The 16,246-nt window shown below is 34.8% G+C and overlaps 1 protein-coding gene across 1 annotated transcript in view; it reads right to left on the bottom strand.

Moving 5' to 3' along the window:
• Positions 1-546: 546 nt before the first annotated feature.
• The window catches only part of LOC128851626 (uncharacterized), a 54,806-nt gene continuing 39,106 nt past the window's right edge, over positions 547-16,246 (bottom strand). Inside the window, exons 3-4 of the mRNA XM_054061377.1 lie at positions 8,391-8,568; positions 547-1,397 (exon numbers count right to left, since the gene is read on the bottom strand). Of these exons, the coding sequence (XP_053917352.1) occupies positions 1,281-1,397; positions 8,391-8,568 (295 nt within the window). The 3' untranslated portion in view covers positions 547-1,280. The remainder of the gene's footprint in view (positions 1,398-8,390; positions 8,569-16,246) is intronic.

Below are 16,246 nucleotides of genomic sequence, written 5' to 3'. Positions count from 1 at the left end.
GCTTAGCCTAGAGGGCAGAAAGCTCAAAGAGGGAATCTCATCAACATGGACAATTATCTGAATTGAGGGAATGAAAAAGACAGAGCCAGGTTCTTTTCAGCAGTACCCAGTGACAGAGGTAATGGGCACAACATGAAACACGGGAGGGTCCCTCTGAACATCTTGAATATCAGGAAACACTTTTTTCACTGTGATGGTGACTGAGCTCTGACAAATTGCACAAAGAGGTTGTGAAGTCTCGATCTTTGGAGATTTTCAAAAGTTGTCTGGAGATGGTCCTGGGCAACTGGCTCTAGCTAGTTGTGCTTTAGCTGGAGGATCATACCAGGTGGCCTCCAGAGGTCTCTTCCAACATCAACCATGCTATGAGTCTGTGGCAATTGTTAAAAAATTGTCCAAGACAAAATGTAACATTCCTGTATTTTATTTTTATTGTATAAGTGATAATTTTAAAGCAAAAAGGCAAGAAGTTTACACATTAAAAGAAATATTAACTTTTGTTTTGCTGTTATTTCATTTTGAAGACAATACTGTTCCTATTCTTCTCCTAATTTAATTTTGTTTGTAACTGTTTTCTGAACATAAAGAAGGCTGTAAATATTTTTAGTTACTTCAAAAATCCATGTGAGTAAAATTTGTTGAAATCACATCCCACAGCTCTGGTGATATTGATCCTGGTTCAGAAATTCTGTGAAACTTTAAATTGTTAAGGAATCTTTACAGTCTTGAATGAAGTATGTGACACAAATATAAAGTATTATAATTGTTAAACATCTAAGTGAAGTACTATAAAACATGGTAACGATTGTTCAAGTGAAGCAATCCTTCCTTCTACTTCTGAAAGTATACTTCTCTCTTAAAATCCAGATTCCAGAGTTTAAATTTGTCATAACATGAACTTACAAAGTAAAACAGCTTATTAATGCAGCCTCAAAACTGAGCTGGATCTCAGTGGTGCAAAATACTTCTTATAAAGCAACTTAAAAATTGTAGGAAACTGACTTCATATGTTTGATGTGTAAGTGCCTAAAGTCAAACTGCTCTTAAGAAACCATGAACTGTCTTGAGGCATCACTTCCACCTGCTACAGAGGATTTTACATAGTAAATTAATAGAAATAAACGAGTTGGCGCACCATGCACTACATGCCCTTCCATGTACGTAATACATGCACATGCATACACTGACATCAGTTTGCCAAACACCTCTAACAATCATAGAAAAAATATACATGCATATATTAGCTCGGCAATATGTTTTAAATTAAAACAAATTCAAATTTATCTTGATCTTTTTTCTCCTTTCAGGGGCAAAAATAGTGAGGGATTAAATGTATGGCAGGAACCCGGTACCAAGCATCTGGCAAATTTATGGGGTTTTGCATCCATTTCCCAGTGCTGCAGTCCCAGAGGTCCATGAAAAGAGAAGAAACATTTGTTGTAGTTCCAGGGAGAGTTTGCAATTTCATAGCTCTTATTTAAGATAGCTTCATTTTAAAAAAAGAAAAAAAAGACTTGCAAATGTTTACACTATTTCCTTACAATGACAGGCATCCAGAACTTGAAATGAATATGTTTTATGGGGAACATTCCTTCATTAACAAGACCTAGATGAATCATGGTGATTTTCTTTTCTTCATTCACCTTTCTTTTGCACTGTAGTTACTATTTTAACACCAAACTAAGGAAGTCTCAGAACCAACAGAGCACTGAATAATAAGAGCAGTTGATTATTCCTGTAAAAAGAATTTTTTTTTTCAAAAGACATCAAAAAGTAGGTTGTTTTTGCACTATTGTGAAAAAATATTTTCAAATATATTTCCACATTGTGGTTGTTTGCTAAATATACCATCATGCCACTAACTTCAAAGCTTAAACTTGATCTACCAAAGATCTGTCTACTAAACAGAACAACAGAGAGGGAAAAAAAAGGTTAAAAAAAATCATTTAATATTACTAACCTCCATATTCCGTTCCAGTTGCAATACAGAATTGTTCTATTAACTGTATTCTCTAATGGTCTGGTGAGCCTACCATAAAATTATTCAAATAAAGATGAGGGATCTGATTCTCAGCTGGCATATATCAGTATAGTTGCATTGATTTAAATAGGGCTATACCAATTTACATCTCCTGTGAATCATGCCCATCATTTCAATCAGAACGATTAAATGATTAGTTTCCTAGTATATTAGCATAAATTGGTAATAACTAATGAGTGCTCATAATTCTCTGCCTTTTTGTAAAGCCCTTTTCAAGCATGGGAGCATTCACCTGGCGAATACATAAGCTGTTGTCACATATGCAACTGAATAGCGCTACATAGCACAGCCAAAACCATGGAAAAGATGTATAGTCCTTCCGAATCTACAACTTGCCATAACCAAGAAATTCAAGAGAATTTTTAGCTGAGATTAAAAGAACAGATGCTACTATTTTACAGTACAAAACAGTAATACTGCAATAAATGGCCTAAAAGTGTATTAATTTTATGCTATAGAAATACTAATGTGCCTTTCCTTGAGAGAAAGCATTATTCCAGAAGCAGAATATTTGAGAAAAATGTCACGTTCTATAGGATGAATTAGCAACTGCCGTATTAAAGAAAACATCGGTTACAATACCACAGGTGTAAACAAATGAAAACCAGTAAAAGCTTCTTACTGTAGTATGCCTTATTCAAAACCTTGACGGTATTTTTAAATATCAAGTATTGCCCAGTTGTGTTAAAAACTTGGTGCCACTTAACGTGGCTTTTCACCAGTCATTACGCTTAATATTTTTAGGCTTCAATGTGAAGCTGGGAGTTTTCCTCTCCTTGCCGCAAGGGGAACACTTTCTGGGTATTCTAATTGCTTTGGAGGACAGCAGAGAGAAGAGTAAGGAAAGTATCTGCCATCATTCCAGAAACTCTTCCCTTCTAAAAGAAATCTCATATTTTCTTGCATATCAGTCAAGGCAAAGGAATTAACTCTACTGACAATGAATACCCATAATGTACACCCTCTTTTCCCCCATTTAAAAAGGCTTTGTGTATCACTTTGTCGCCTGTAACATGCACATACCACGCAGGGAGAAAATCAATTTTAAAATAGTAATTTAAACACAAGATATTTTTTCCAGATAAACAAAACCAGCAGAACAGAAAAGAAAAAAAACCCCATACAACATAATCACATAGGGACAAATGCTCCTTCCAGAACTAACTCTGCAGCAAATATAACAAGCTAAGGATGCACTGTAAAACTTCAGAGGGCAATAACTGATTCAAAACACTTGCACATAGAATGAGGTGATGTAAGTTAAGGGATATTCTTGGACAGGATCTATAAAGCCACTGTCAAGCCCAGCAAGAGGTATTTCCATAGTTTCCTTAGATTTTGTGTATATCAACTTTTAGAGGCATAATAATATTGAAGGGATTTCTCATGAAATAAGAGTAATAAACACACTCAGAAATGCCTAGTGATATCTGCTTTGCCTACAGCTTGCAAAATATCTAAAGAAGCTTAATAAAGAAAATACAGACTCTGAGAAACCGAAATGATTGTGAAATCACTAAAAATTTCTCTGGACTGAAAAGGGAAATTATAATACAAAAGAGGAGAAGGAAAGAGAGAACGAAAGAGGAAGGGCAAAAAAAAAAGGAGAAAGAAAGAAAAAATAAGAGGAAAAAATAAGAAAGGTATATGAAACTAACCTTACTCACAGTCAAAATGTCATTCAGCAATATTTTTTTCATTCCTAGAAAGTACCTGTATTAAACCCATTTTTATTAAAAGTGGGGTTTGCTGTCTAGCTTGACTTTACCTTCTAAAAAAAATATGAGTGTGTATACACATATATATATACAGACATACAAGCAATTTTTTACTCCTGATCAGAATATTTAATTTCAAATCTGCATTTCATTTTTTTTTAATCCAAGACCTGTTTGGAATTTCTAAACAAATTCGGAAATATCAAGACCTTGAACTTCACTGTAGGTGTTCTCATTGTGCATGAACAGGAACAAATCCTTAAATATAAATCTCAACCACCATATACTTTTTATATAATATTTTTCAGAGTTTTGCTGATGAAAAATAAATACCTGATACAGCCAGGAATCTTTATTGTAAATTAAATTTGTAACCTACTTGTATTTATACACTTGGAGAAGTATGTATTTTGTATGTGTGTCCAAGTATACACTCATATATGCACTATACTTATGTGTATATATATGTTTAAATATTTATCAAAATCTTCAAAACTGATTAATCAAAGATATTTTTCAGCAATTAATAGTATATAATTATTGATAAAATAACTAAATGTAATTAATACATTGTATATTAAATATATTAAATACCTAGTGCTCAAATGTGATATTAATAAAAATATAAAACAATCAAATATAATTAATATAACCAATAAATAAAATTTATCAGTGATATAATTATTGATAAACTTGACTTCCATCACTATGCAGCTTTCCTAGTTTCACTTTGAGATTCAAATTCACCATCATACAAAAGTTTCAGTCATCCAAATAAAAAAAATAAAAATAAAATCCACACATAGAAAAACTTGATGTTTTTCTTTTGCGTGGCTTTTGTAAAACCATTGAAACTTAGTGCTGACTTTAAAATCTCAGCTAAGAGAGTTGTCAATTAAAACTATTTGTGTAAGACCCTTGCTTCTTTAAACAAAGACCCTTGCTTCTTTAAACAGAGAATAAGCCGATTTTAGGCATAGCTTCCCCAGTGTTTCTTCACCTTTTTGTACCCACTACACAGGAGTGAAATGAACAGTAGGATATATGAAACCCCACCTTGGAAGGTTGGAAGACGGAGATCAAATCTACAATTTTTCACTCAGTTTTCCTGTATGTCATACACAGTTTAAGTACTTGTGATATTTGCTACTTGAATACATTTACATCATAGAAACATTTCTTCTTCTACACTTCCTTGAAAGGAGGTTTTCTGTTGACTTCACTGAGGGAAGGATGAGGCATTATATGGCCAAAAAAAGGACACTGTTCTTGATGACTCACAGTTGGTGTGCATGGACTCTCTCCTCAAGATTTACTCTTTCACCACCTCCTTCCTTCTGAGTTTAGAGAAATACAATAAAGCCTGTATCTTCTCTACAGCTTCCGTCTTAAACAGTGGTGAAGGAAACAAGAGAATGAAACTGAAGTGACTGGCACTACATCCCCTATTCCTGCCACCTAGCAGTAAAATAAAAAGTCCTTTTTGCAGTACAGAGACAAGACTTACGCAGTCTATGTTACAATAGTGATAAAAATAAAAGAATTGAGCTGACTCAGCATATAACTGTGGGAAAGAATCCTAACATATATTTGATTCTAATGTAGAGCTTTGATATATACTTCAGTTTAATATCTGCTGTCTTCTCTAACCTTTACCGAGTGCAATGCTATCACCTAGATATGCAAAATTTAGAACAAAAGTAAAGACTTTGCAAAATATTTTGGTTAGGTTAGAACTGATGAGACTCTCCCACACGCTGGGGTATCTTCAGAGTATTCCACGAGTGTTTTAATTACAGAAACTTTAAGTCAGTGGTTTTAAGTTTAAGAGAAATCGTAACAATAAGTTTTAAAAGACTCTTCACCTGCACTTTTTCTATTGCTAAGTTGAAATGAAACAGTACTGCAATCAATGTCAAGAGTTCAGCACTTTGGATTTTATACAGTAAATGTCATTTGAGAGTTACACTTTGAAGTGCATTCCAGTGTGATACCTAATCGGTAGCCTTCTTCATAGCTAAATTTTTCCTACTTGGTTGCCAAGTACCTGCATATTAATAAGTAACAACATTTAATGAGAGGAAGCACTCCAAAGAAACACACTCAACTCACTGTCTCTATACACTGTATCATAGTAAAAATGTACACTTATGCTAAAGGAAGGTTATGCCTTTAAATTGCAACTCTAAATTGCAACTAACATGCTGAAGCAAGGATGTCACAGATACACATAATTACCATTTTTACAGAGTCTTGTTTCCTGTGGTGACAGTAGCATATTTAAAAGATAGCATTTTCAGTCTTTGATGTCACTTTTCTCATACAAAACTGCTTTTTCATTAAAAGCCTAGCCTTATCCAGTAAAACACTTACGCATAAGCCTAGATCCTGTTTATTTCAAAGGAACTTGGGCACATGATTTACCAGATGATCTTTCAGGTCCCTCATAACCCAAACTGTTCTACGATTCTATGACATGGTCATGATTTTCTTTTATTTCTGACAGAGCATTGAGTATATGTTTTAAATGCTTTGTCATATGGGAACCAAAAATAGGAGCATAACTCCTCACTGCAGTACTACTAACACTCCCAGCTATCCAGGAATTTAGTAACAAGTTTTATCACATTTTACAGACTTATTTTTCCAAATAATGTTTTAGTATCATCTTGTCTTATCACATAGCACATGCTGTAAGCTCATTACATGGCAACAAAAAGTTTCAAAAAATATTAAGCTTAATCATATTTGAATCTTTAATACTTTATCATTGCTCCTCATGGCTTAAAGACCATAAGCTTTAAATACTACAGAAGCTTTTTTCTTTCATATTTGAAATCAGAATGCTAAGAAAGGTATCTGCTGCTTATACAACAGGTTGTAAACCAGTAATTCACAGAGAAGCCAGGGGAAAAACCTTCCTATGTTTCCTACATTTCTCTTTCCATCCTTTGCTTTTTGTTATTCATAATTACTGTATTAAAAAAAAAAAAAGGTGTTTTCCTGGATAAATATTGCAGAACAAAGAAGACAGTGTGATTGTCTCTCTTATAATACCAAATCCTTTTTCCAGGAACCTAGCTATAAATAGTGCCCAGAATGTATAGCAACAGAAACTGTCATCTATTCCCCCCTTGTAAAGATATCTCTCTGCTACTCGAATCCTGAGGAAACCCTTCCTAAGCAACCCTGTCACGAAGTTATCCTTTACAGAAACACTGTAATATACCAGTATATTAGACATTATACTGTCTAATAGCTCAGTGTTGGGGGGGGGCTAAGTAACATGTACATCACAACAGTTTGTAGTGGTTTTAATATTTATACACTAAAGGTGTCATATGAAATAGACTGCCTCATCATCATTCTTCCAGCAGAAAACTGGGGGCAGTTTTAATTCTCAGGGCCCTTCAGCGATTTTCGTGACTGGGGTAGACCATAGTGGCTGTTGAGGTATGTATAATGCATTGCCTCTTATTCATAAACTTATTCCATTTTCTCTCTTAGGACAGTCTAACAGCTAGGGTGCAGAACTGAAAATTTAGAAATTTATCTTCTGCTTCTCACTGGGCCACAGACTTCCTCTGTGGAGCTTGAACATGTTGTTTTACTTACTCTACCTCTGCTTTTCACACCTGAAAAGTAGAGATAAAAGCAATAGGAGCACTTCAAGGCTTAATTCATTAAAACTGTCGAAGAACTTTCAGGTCAGTGAATGGAGGCTGCTACAAATTAACATATTAAAAGTCTTAATCGTTTACTTGTGATATATTTTAACTGATGCAAGATACCTCTAAAACAGAATCATCAGGACAAGTCCAGTTTCATAGACCAGTAACTGTAACTGAAAGATATTAACATGTTTCTGCTATTTAGGCTGTGTACCAGAGTACTAACATACACCCCAGAAATAATGTTCTTCTGATGGAAAGTTAAAATAAAGCTAAAGACAATATAAATATATTCTTCATATTTATACACAAATACAGATCACACATAAAGAGAATACATGCATTGAGATACTAGTCCAAAGAAAAAGATTTTTCCCTGATTGTGTTACAAGGCCATAACTGCTCGAGTTCAATGATAAATGTTGAAGAAATGCTCCGAAATAAAATGCCTGTAATTAACTAATATATGATTTTATATAAGATCCTTTGTTTAATATATGTCTTCATATTAATGCACAGTGGTTATAGGAAAATAAACCAGTTAGCAGAGGAAGGAAAGACATATTTGTATTTTTTTAAAATAATAAAATCTGCCTTATTCCAATAGCATTTTTCCTCAGGATTTTTTCCTTTTAAAAATAAAAATTCCATTTTCCTGTCTGAATTCAAAATGATTGACTGGAGCACAATATTAAGTAATAAATAAAACAGTCCTGGTGCCTGAAAGACTCCTGAATAAAGAGAAAATTATTTTTGGATTTTCCTTCTGATCAGATATGAAATATTCTGAAACGCCACCTCTATAATTTGATAAAAAGCTTGATATCCCCAAATGAAAATAGGATTCAGCACTTTCATTTTTCTGTCTGTAAAGGAACCTCTAGGTAAACTGATTTTAAAAAAATGAAAATCTCAAGCATAAAGGTGGGAGTAATGAAGCAAGTTTAAATATGCTCTGACCTTTGAAATGAACTGCATTCCATGTTGTTTGGCCAAGAAGCTGGCTGTGTTGCTGTCTCCATCAATTTCCACAGTATAAAAGATGTGGGTTTTGGAGCTGCCCTGCTCTCTGGTGGATGTTGACAGGCATCGCTGCAAATACACCAGTGCTGATAGTAACAGCCATATGTTCATTGCTCTGAAATATTAAAAAGAAATCCACAAGAGATAAAAGTGTAAGCATCTTCTTTTGTTGTTGTTATTCACCATAAGAATTTACCCAGAGGTGGCTGTATTTTATTTTCCCCTTCTTTGGTCAAAAAATTAAATCCTACAATGTTTTATTTAGTAGCAATATTAAACTAAAACGATGAAAGAAAAAAAAAACAAACGTTATTTTTGGAAGCCAAGTAATAACTATGGCATAAGATTTGGTTCATACAAATTCAAAACCAAAAATACATACTAACTGCAGTTTTACTTATGTAATTATTTCCTTTTTCCACTCCTGTTTTATTATATAAGTTTCACTAGTTTTATTCAATGATTTGCTAATCTCAAGCTGTTCACTAGACCTGAAGGTCAAATGGTTCTCTTTGGAAAAATTCAGGGTTTGTTATCAAAATGGAAGACTGTCATTGGAGTGTTTAGTCATTTTAATAACAACCACTAATCTAAATATCTGTATAGCTACTCTAAGACCTTCTGTAAAATATTTTAGTAAATATCACTTCAAAAGAAACTCTTAGGATCTAATCATATATTGCCAAAAAAAAAGAGTTATTGAAAGATGACAAAGTCAAGATTATACATATAAGAAGTACTAAAGGTATCTTAATTAGCAATACTCATAGCTGGCTGAAAATTGTTTCTGTACATGCCAACAGGCACAAGATCCTGGCTTTAAAAATGTGACAGCGGCAAGTAACAAAATCATCTTGAGTGCAGTCCTGATGTTTCATCTATGTTGAAATAACCAGAGTATCTTTTACGTAGATGTGCTATTAGGTGCAACCAATGACAGAAATCCAACTAACTTTGCCACCCACACTCACATTCTTTTAAGTACCTGTTAAGATCTGTACAGTAATAGAATTTAAGAATTATTTTTTAAATGGATGGGACAATACAGCTTTGCATGTTGTAGGTTGTCATGTTAATTTATATGCCTGCAATGTTTGCAGCAATTATTATTCAAATAGTCTTTTAAAACAGCAGATAAAAATTATCAGTTGGACCATACAAATATGTAGCAATAAACTATTGTATCAATCCAATCTTTGAAGATACATATCTGTCTTTCCTAAGCCATGTCTTTCAATTGCACTCTTTTTGGAAGTTCAAGAATTAACACAAAGCAGCCAGTGATTGATTTCCACCCCAACATCCAGTAGTAGCTCTTTTTAATATTAGGTGCAAATTAAGGTGCAACAGAAAAAACAGTTTATCTCATATCTTGTAGTCCATAATAATATAAACCTACGATCTTTAATAAACACTGTCAAACTGAAAAAATATACCTAAGGTATTTGCACAGTTAAAGATAAAAATAGGATCTGGAATGAGATCCTACTAGCTAGATACTTCTCTAGTAAAGACTATCATATGGAATCCCTACTAATTACAATAGTGTTTTTCTGGATTATGATTGCTATCTAAAGCATAGACACAGACTCACAGAGGTGGGGGACTTTTTGTAGTGAGACATACGCAGTCTAACTTCTAAGGTTCCCCTTCAAATCTTAGTTAAATATGTTGTAGGGACACTACTGGTTTTCTACATGGTGTTTTTTGGAACACCAAGAATTGGAGTAGTGAAAACCATTTATTTCTGTTGCCTAGCTAAGCAATCAGATTACAGCTCTATGAAATGAGTCCCAGTAAGTAATGGAAAGGAAGCCATGAAGATTATGGAAGTGTAGAGAGGAACTGAGGTTGCAGAGAGAATTAAGAAAAAAACCCCAAAACTGATAATGTAGACCCACTCCGTACAATTCATGCAGAATAAAACATTTCCAGAAGAAAAGATCACTATCTGTCTACTGAGAACACCTCAGATCATAAAAGCATTCTTTTTGGAAAAGAAAAATAGAGGTTACTCCCTCTACACACAGATGTAAGAGTGGAGCTCTGTAGTTTTAATATGGAATAGATGCCACTGCAGCATTGGTAGAAGTTTTTTGGAGATACTTCTCTGATACTATACTCCTTGACATTTGCTTTACTGCTTTTCAAATCAAACTATTTTGGTAGTACTAAAGCAGTACTTATTCATTTTTTCAAGCTGATAGGTTTGGCAAATGTGACCTGACCTGAATGGAGCCACTCTGCAGATATATATTTTTTTTTACTACTGATCAGTTTCCAGGGGGAAAAAAGAAATAAAACATAGAAAAAAATTCTATAACAGACAATAAAATGCAAATATGTCTGAGAGACAGTTCTTATATACTAGTGGCTTCAGCTAACTGTTACTAGAACCGGAAAACAAAATGCTGAGAGATTAAATGGGAAAAAATAGAAAAAAAAATAATCACTGATAGCCTCTGCTATTGATATATACATTAGGAAGTTTCATCCACCGGCATAAAATTAGCCATATGTGATATCGAGATGATGCTTAAAAAAACACTCGATTGACAAACTAGAGAAAAAATCCTCTACAATTAGTAAAATTTTAGAAGCCTGTTTCTGAAAACAGATGGTAATTCTGCAAATGTACATTTTTACAGAAGTTACATTTAATAATTTTCTCTTCCCCAAAATTCTAACCGATTGGATTATTGCTCTCCAAGAAATCACAAATCCATCCTAGATAGTGCAGCTGGTAAACCTACTCAAATGTACCTTCAAAAGCAAAGGCAACAATTTAAAGAATACTTCATAAGTATAAGTAATAATTGAAGAAAACTAAATCAGGTGTAGTTTCATGCTAATTATTATCTCCTGAAAACAAAATGGGGAAAATACACTATTTTACCTTTACAAAAATTCTCTTGGGTCTCACCCAGAATGCGGAATAGGGACTTATATTTATCATGAGATGAAAATTTACCCAAACTTGGGCACGATAATAAGACTTTGAAAACTGCAATAACAACAGGTTACGAGAGGCATGTAACAGCTGGAAATCGAAATAATAAAGATTTCACCTGCACAAAGCACATTATTCCCATTATGTACTTTCGCCTTATGTTCCAATTCATATATTGGGAGAACAAAAAGACTGCCTCACCTATACCTTCCAAAGGCAGTACTAACAGAGGTTAAATTGGACAGAGGAGGATGTGTATCAGTAGAATGGGAGAACAAACAGCAAGAGGCTGTAGTTGGGCTTGAGTGAAATTGATGATTTATGTCAGAGGCTATAAAGACTGAGTCATTTACTGGTATTGTCTGTGTCTTAAACATTGAGTGCAGGGCAGTGGTGCACCTGAGGGTCTTTTCTGTGGCTCCTGGTTCAGTGAAAGAAGGAGTTGTAGGAGCAGACATTGCTCCCCCGGCTTGCAACAAGCTTATGCACAGTGGGTGGGAAGAGATGCAGCAGCAGGTGCTGTCCCCCCAACCCATACCTGCCTACTCTGGAGCTCCCAGCCTCAATTCCAGAACCTTTCTGAAAGAGCTTCTGCATGTGCCCCAATTACAGAACTTCATAGCAAGACCACCCCTCACATGCTAATGGGGCATGGGTTTGCCCTATAAACAGAACTTGCTAAGAAGGCATGGTGCGTGTGCCCAGCACCCCAATAGAACTGGCCTGGAGAAGTGCTACTGAAGAACTACCTGACCACATGTTCCTGAAGAATTGCTGCTGGATGGACTATGTCATCCAGAGAATCTGCTGTGCCCCATTGGAGTGGTGACTTTTTTTTTTCTTTTCTCCCTGCTACATCTTTTCCCCCCCTCTCTTTCTTTCTTATCTGACTGTGCCTTCTTTCTTTTCCTGGTACTGTGGTGCATCAGATCGAATCCAAGTTGTATTGTAGTTTGTTTAGTGACCTTGGCTGTGTTCAGGGTGTCTGGTCAGATCTGACCAGATGGGGATTTGGGTTTGCAACTTTGAGAAGTTGTGACTCAACATGCACATGAGTATCTGGTTTATTATTTTGGCTGTGTCCAAAATTAATACTGCATTTGAATTTACCCTGGGAGATTTGTCCACCTCCGATTTGCCGCATAGATATAGAAAGACCCTCCCTCTTCAACTGTGATGGGGATGTGGCAGCAAACACTAGTGGTGTCAGGAGCAGTCCCTGACAGAGGCCTTGGATTGACTGATTAGGATGACCAGGACTGAGAACTGAGCACCAGAGCAGGGAGACTATTGTTCGAAAGCAAAAGAGGGTACAAAAGAACCACAATAACAGGATCTGAGGGAGACACTGAAATAAAGATATTATTTGCATACCTGGACTCACTGGGACTTCAGATGATATGAAGTTTTAGTTGGTTCAAACAACCTGAGGTACAACTGGTTAAATAGAACTAGCAAAAGAGTCAGGAATGATAATGAGTCTGGAAAAGCACAACAAGAGATGGAGCATCTGAGTGAAGAGATGGAGCATTTGAGTGATTTAGGGAGGAAGAGATTAGAACAGGGGAGAACTGAAGGCAATAGAGAATGCTGAGGAACAGCTGATTGCAGAGAAACAAAGCAGCAAGGAACCACCAGTGTGCAACCAAGATTCTGAACAGAGAGACCTGGGGCAAGGATATTATCTGTGAAAGACGAAGGGAGGACAAAGAACAAGTAGCAAGGAAAACTTAACCAGCCTATAAAGAAGAAATCAGAAGACTCCATAACCCTCAGGCTAGCTCTTCCCCACAGCCTGGAACCAAATTCTAACTTCCAAATCTTGCTGTTCCACTGAAATTGGAAAACACAAAGGAATCAAGTGTCATAACTCCACTTACTGAGCCACAGGGATAGTTAAAGCCTGATACTTCAAGAAGTGAGAGCGTGTTCCTTCAAACAGCAATGTTCTCTGTATGTAAGAATTGCAACCCCATTTATGCCTCCATGAGGACATTAGTAAATTGCCAAAGGATGACAATTCTACTCTAATCATCCTGCTAAGAAAATCACTATCGATCAATAAAATTTTGCTAAATCAAACATTAAAAAAAACCTGAATTATGATGGTGTAAATTGATAGTAAATTGACAAGAGTCAATAGAGGGCGAAACATATTTTTACAGTTTGCAAAGAAGGGTAGTTAAAAGGCCTGAAAGTAGTCAGGATTCACAACTTATGTAATAAACTCACATGTGGTTGACTGCATACAACACATCTTCTTCAGTATCTGCCTTTATTCAACTTTCACAGTAAAGATGATATACGCTAAAGTGGGCTCTTGAGGACTAGTAACTAGTAACGTCCCTGATTAATGCTATACAAAAGGACAGATCCTGACAGTGCTTCAACCTGTCCTAATCTTCTGTTTCTTCAGTAATGAATTTTGAAGAAAATGCTTTGTCTTCAACAGACTCAACTTTACTTATATACACTAGAAAGCAATTTAATTTCAGAACATAGGATTTCATCTAACCTATCAAAACTGAAGATTCATAATTTTATTAAATTCTACTGGAGTAGGGGAAGGATGGATTTAAGTATTTTTCTCTTGGTGTGACAAGTATAGTAGTATTGTGCAACTGAAATTACACAAAATTAAAACCTAAAAATTTTCTAAACTACACATATGCAAGAAGAAAAAGCTTATTTTTAATAAAATGTGATATAATTAAGATCAAATATAAATTAAATACACAATACCAATTAAATACATAATTTATTGTAGCCACCTCTCTTAGGTAATCAGTAACTACTACAAAATATAATATTATCAGGTTTTGTTCTTTTTTCCATGCAGCTGAATTTATCCCACATATGTACTACAAAGTGCGTATTTGTTCCACTAACTGAACCTAATTATAAAACAAAATAAACAAACAAAAACCAACCAAACAAAAACCTCTATCATTATTCTGGTTTTAGGTTAGGAGTACAAGATACTATGACATAATTAAAAAATATACACAGTTTTCTATTAATCAGAAGAGTAGAATATTGATATTGGATTTGTAATGGGTCTCAATTCAGTAGGCAAAATTGGAATAATACTGTAGCAGTAGTGTTTCTATCATTTAGTGCTTGTCACAACAGAGTATTATGAAATAACACTGAATCTTCTCCACATGGTCAGTAGCAGATCAGCATCATGTTTTACAATTACTAGTCTTGAGAGTATTCTGGGTTTGTTACACCAGAGATTTAAATTTAAATTCTAAATATGAATAGTAAATCCTGCAACAAATTAGTACCTTCCTGAAATTATTACACAATGCACACTTGTGTTTCTGAATTGTAATTTTGCCAGGGAGGCTCATACTCACCAAAAATAGATTATATTCATGTTTACAGTCACACAAATTAAAATAGCCAGATGTGAATATAAATTTCTTAAGGTGATTTAAGCTAAGTATGATTCAATCATGCTTAAAAGTAAAAACCAGTAATTACCACCAAAAATATTTGCAAAAATGTGAAAAAAATTACCTCAAAAAAATTCATCAAAAGTGTTCACTGTTTTATTAAATAATAAAATCTAACTGGGGAAAAAAAAAAAAGAGAGAACAAAGCCTGTGGGTGGGTGGGTTTTTTTAATGAAAAGAATTGGCTTTCTTCTTGAATCATCTTCTACTGAGAATAAATTATCCCCTTTAATTGTAGTCAGACATTCTTTGGTGTTGGAGGAAACACTGCAAACCAGCTGAACTACAGACACCACTTCCTGAATTATGAACAGTTTTCTTAGAGGCTTTGTATCGTATGCTGACCAAGCCCAGTTTTGCTCGGGTTTATCAAATGTGACAAGACCACAGTTAAAGTTGATCTATGCTGCAGGCTATTCGTGTTGTCTACTCAGATGGTATGTCATAATGCCATGAGACCAGATACTGTACCTTCTTTGTTTTCTTTCATTTATTTTACTGAAGTTTTATAACACCAGAGACAGAAGCAAGATCTGAATTTATGGCACTGTTTCTGCCAGCTAAGAATAAGCACCAAACCATGAGGGTGTATTCAGAAGCATCTCCTGTGATGTCCTGGACCTGCAGAGACTGTGCGTGCTGTTGATTTGAGGTTTCTTTCATTGAAGAATCACTGAAGTGAAGAGTATGTATTAATGCACATATCCTTTTATTGCATTTTTTTCTGAGCAATATTTTTTTGGTTTTAAAATACATTGGCCCAGGCAATCACTTTTTAAAGGACTATCTTAAAAATTGCCAGCATTTCAGCATTTTCTAGCTTTATCAAAGCATCATCAACTTTACTAGAAACTGAAAAGAGTTCAGTTACTGATACAGCTTGGAGTTTACCAGATTTCCAGAGGACATCACTGAGCTCCGAGAAACTTCAGAAATTAGCAAATTCTGTAGACAGCGTTTAATATTGCAAATAGGGACAATTCTGATCAAGTGCATTTTGTTCCTTCAGTTGGTACCATTTTTGTTGGAAAATAAGAAACAAGACAATCACACACCACTCCTCAGCCAGATCAATTTCAAAATGTTTTACAAACCTCAACAATGACATGAGAATAATAACTAGAAAATAAGAATTCCAAACCACAGCTACTAAGGAGTTTGGATTATAGAGCTTTTAAAACCAAAAGGGAGAAATCACTTGTATCTAATCAGCCCGTTACTATTAATTAAGCAGTACTATTCTAGCCACGTATTCTTATAGTATAAATACGTTCAGTTTATAAGAAGTGTTACTTACTATCTTCTATTGGACTAAATGAAATATTTGAGGGAAAAATGACAAGCTTTCAGGCATGTAAGACTTTCCTCCATTCTAAAGTATA

Source organism: Cuculus canorus, chromosome 3, assembly GCF_017976375.1.
Source record: "Cuculus canorus isolate bCucCan1 chromosome 3, bCucCan1.pri, whole genome shotgun sequence".
In the NCBI taxonomy this organism is placed as follows: Eukaryota; Metazoa; Chordata; class Aves; order Cuculiformes; family Cuculidae; genus Cuculus; species Cuculus canorus.
This window is presented reverse-complemented; position numbering and strand designations above follow the sequence as displayed.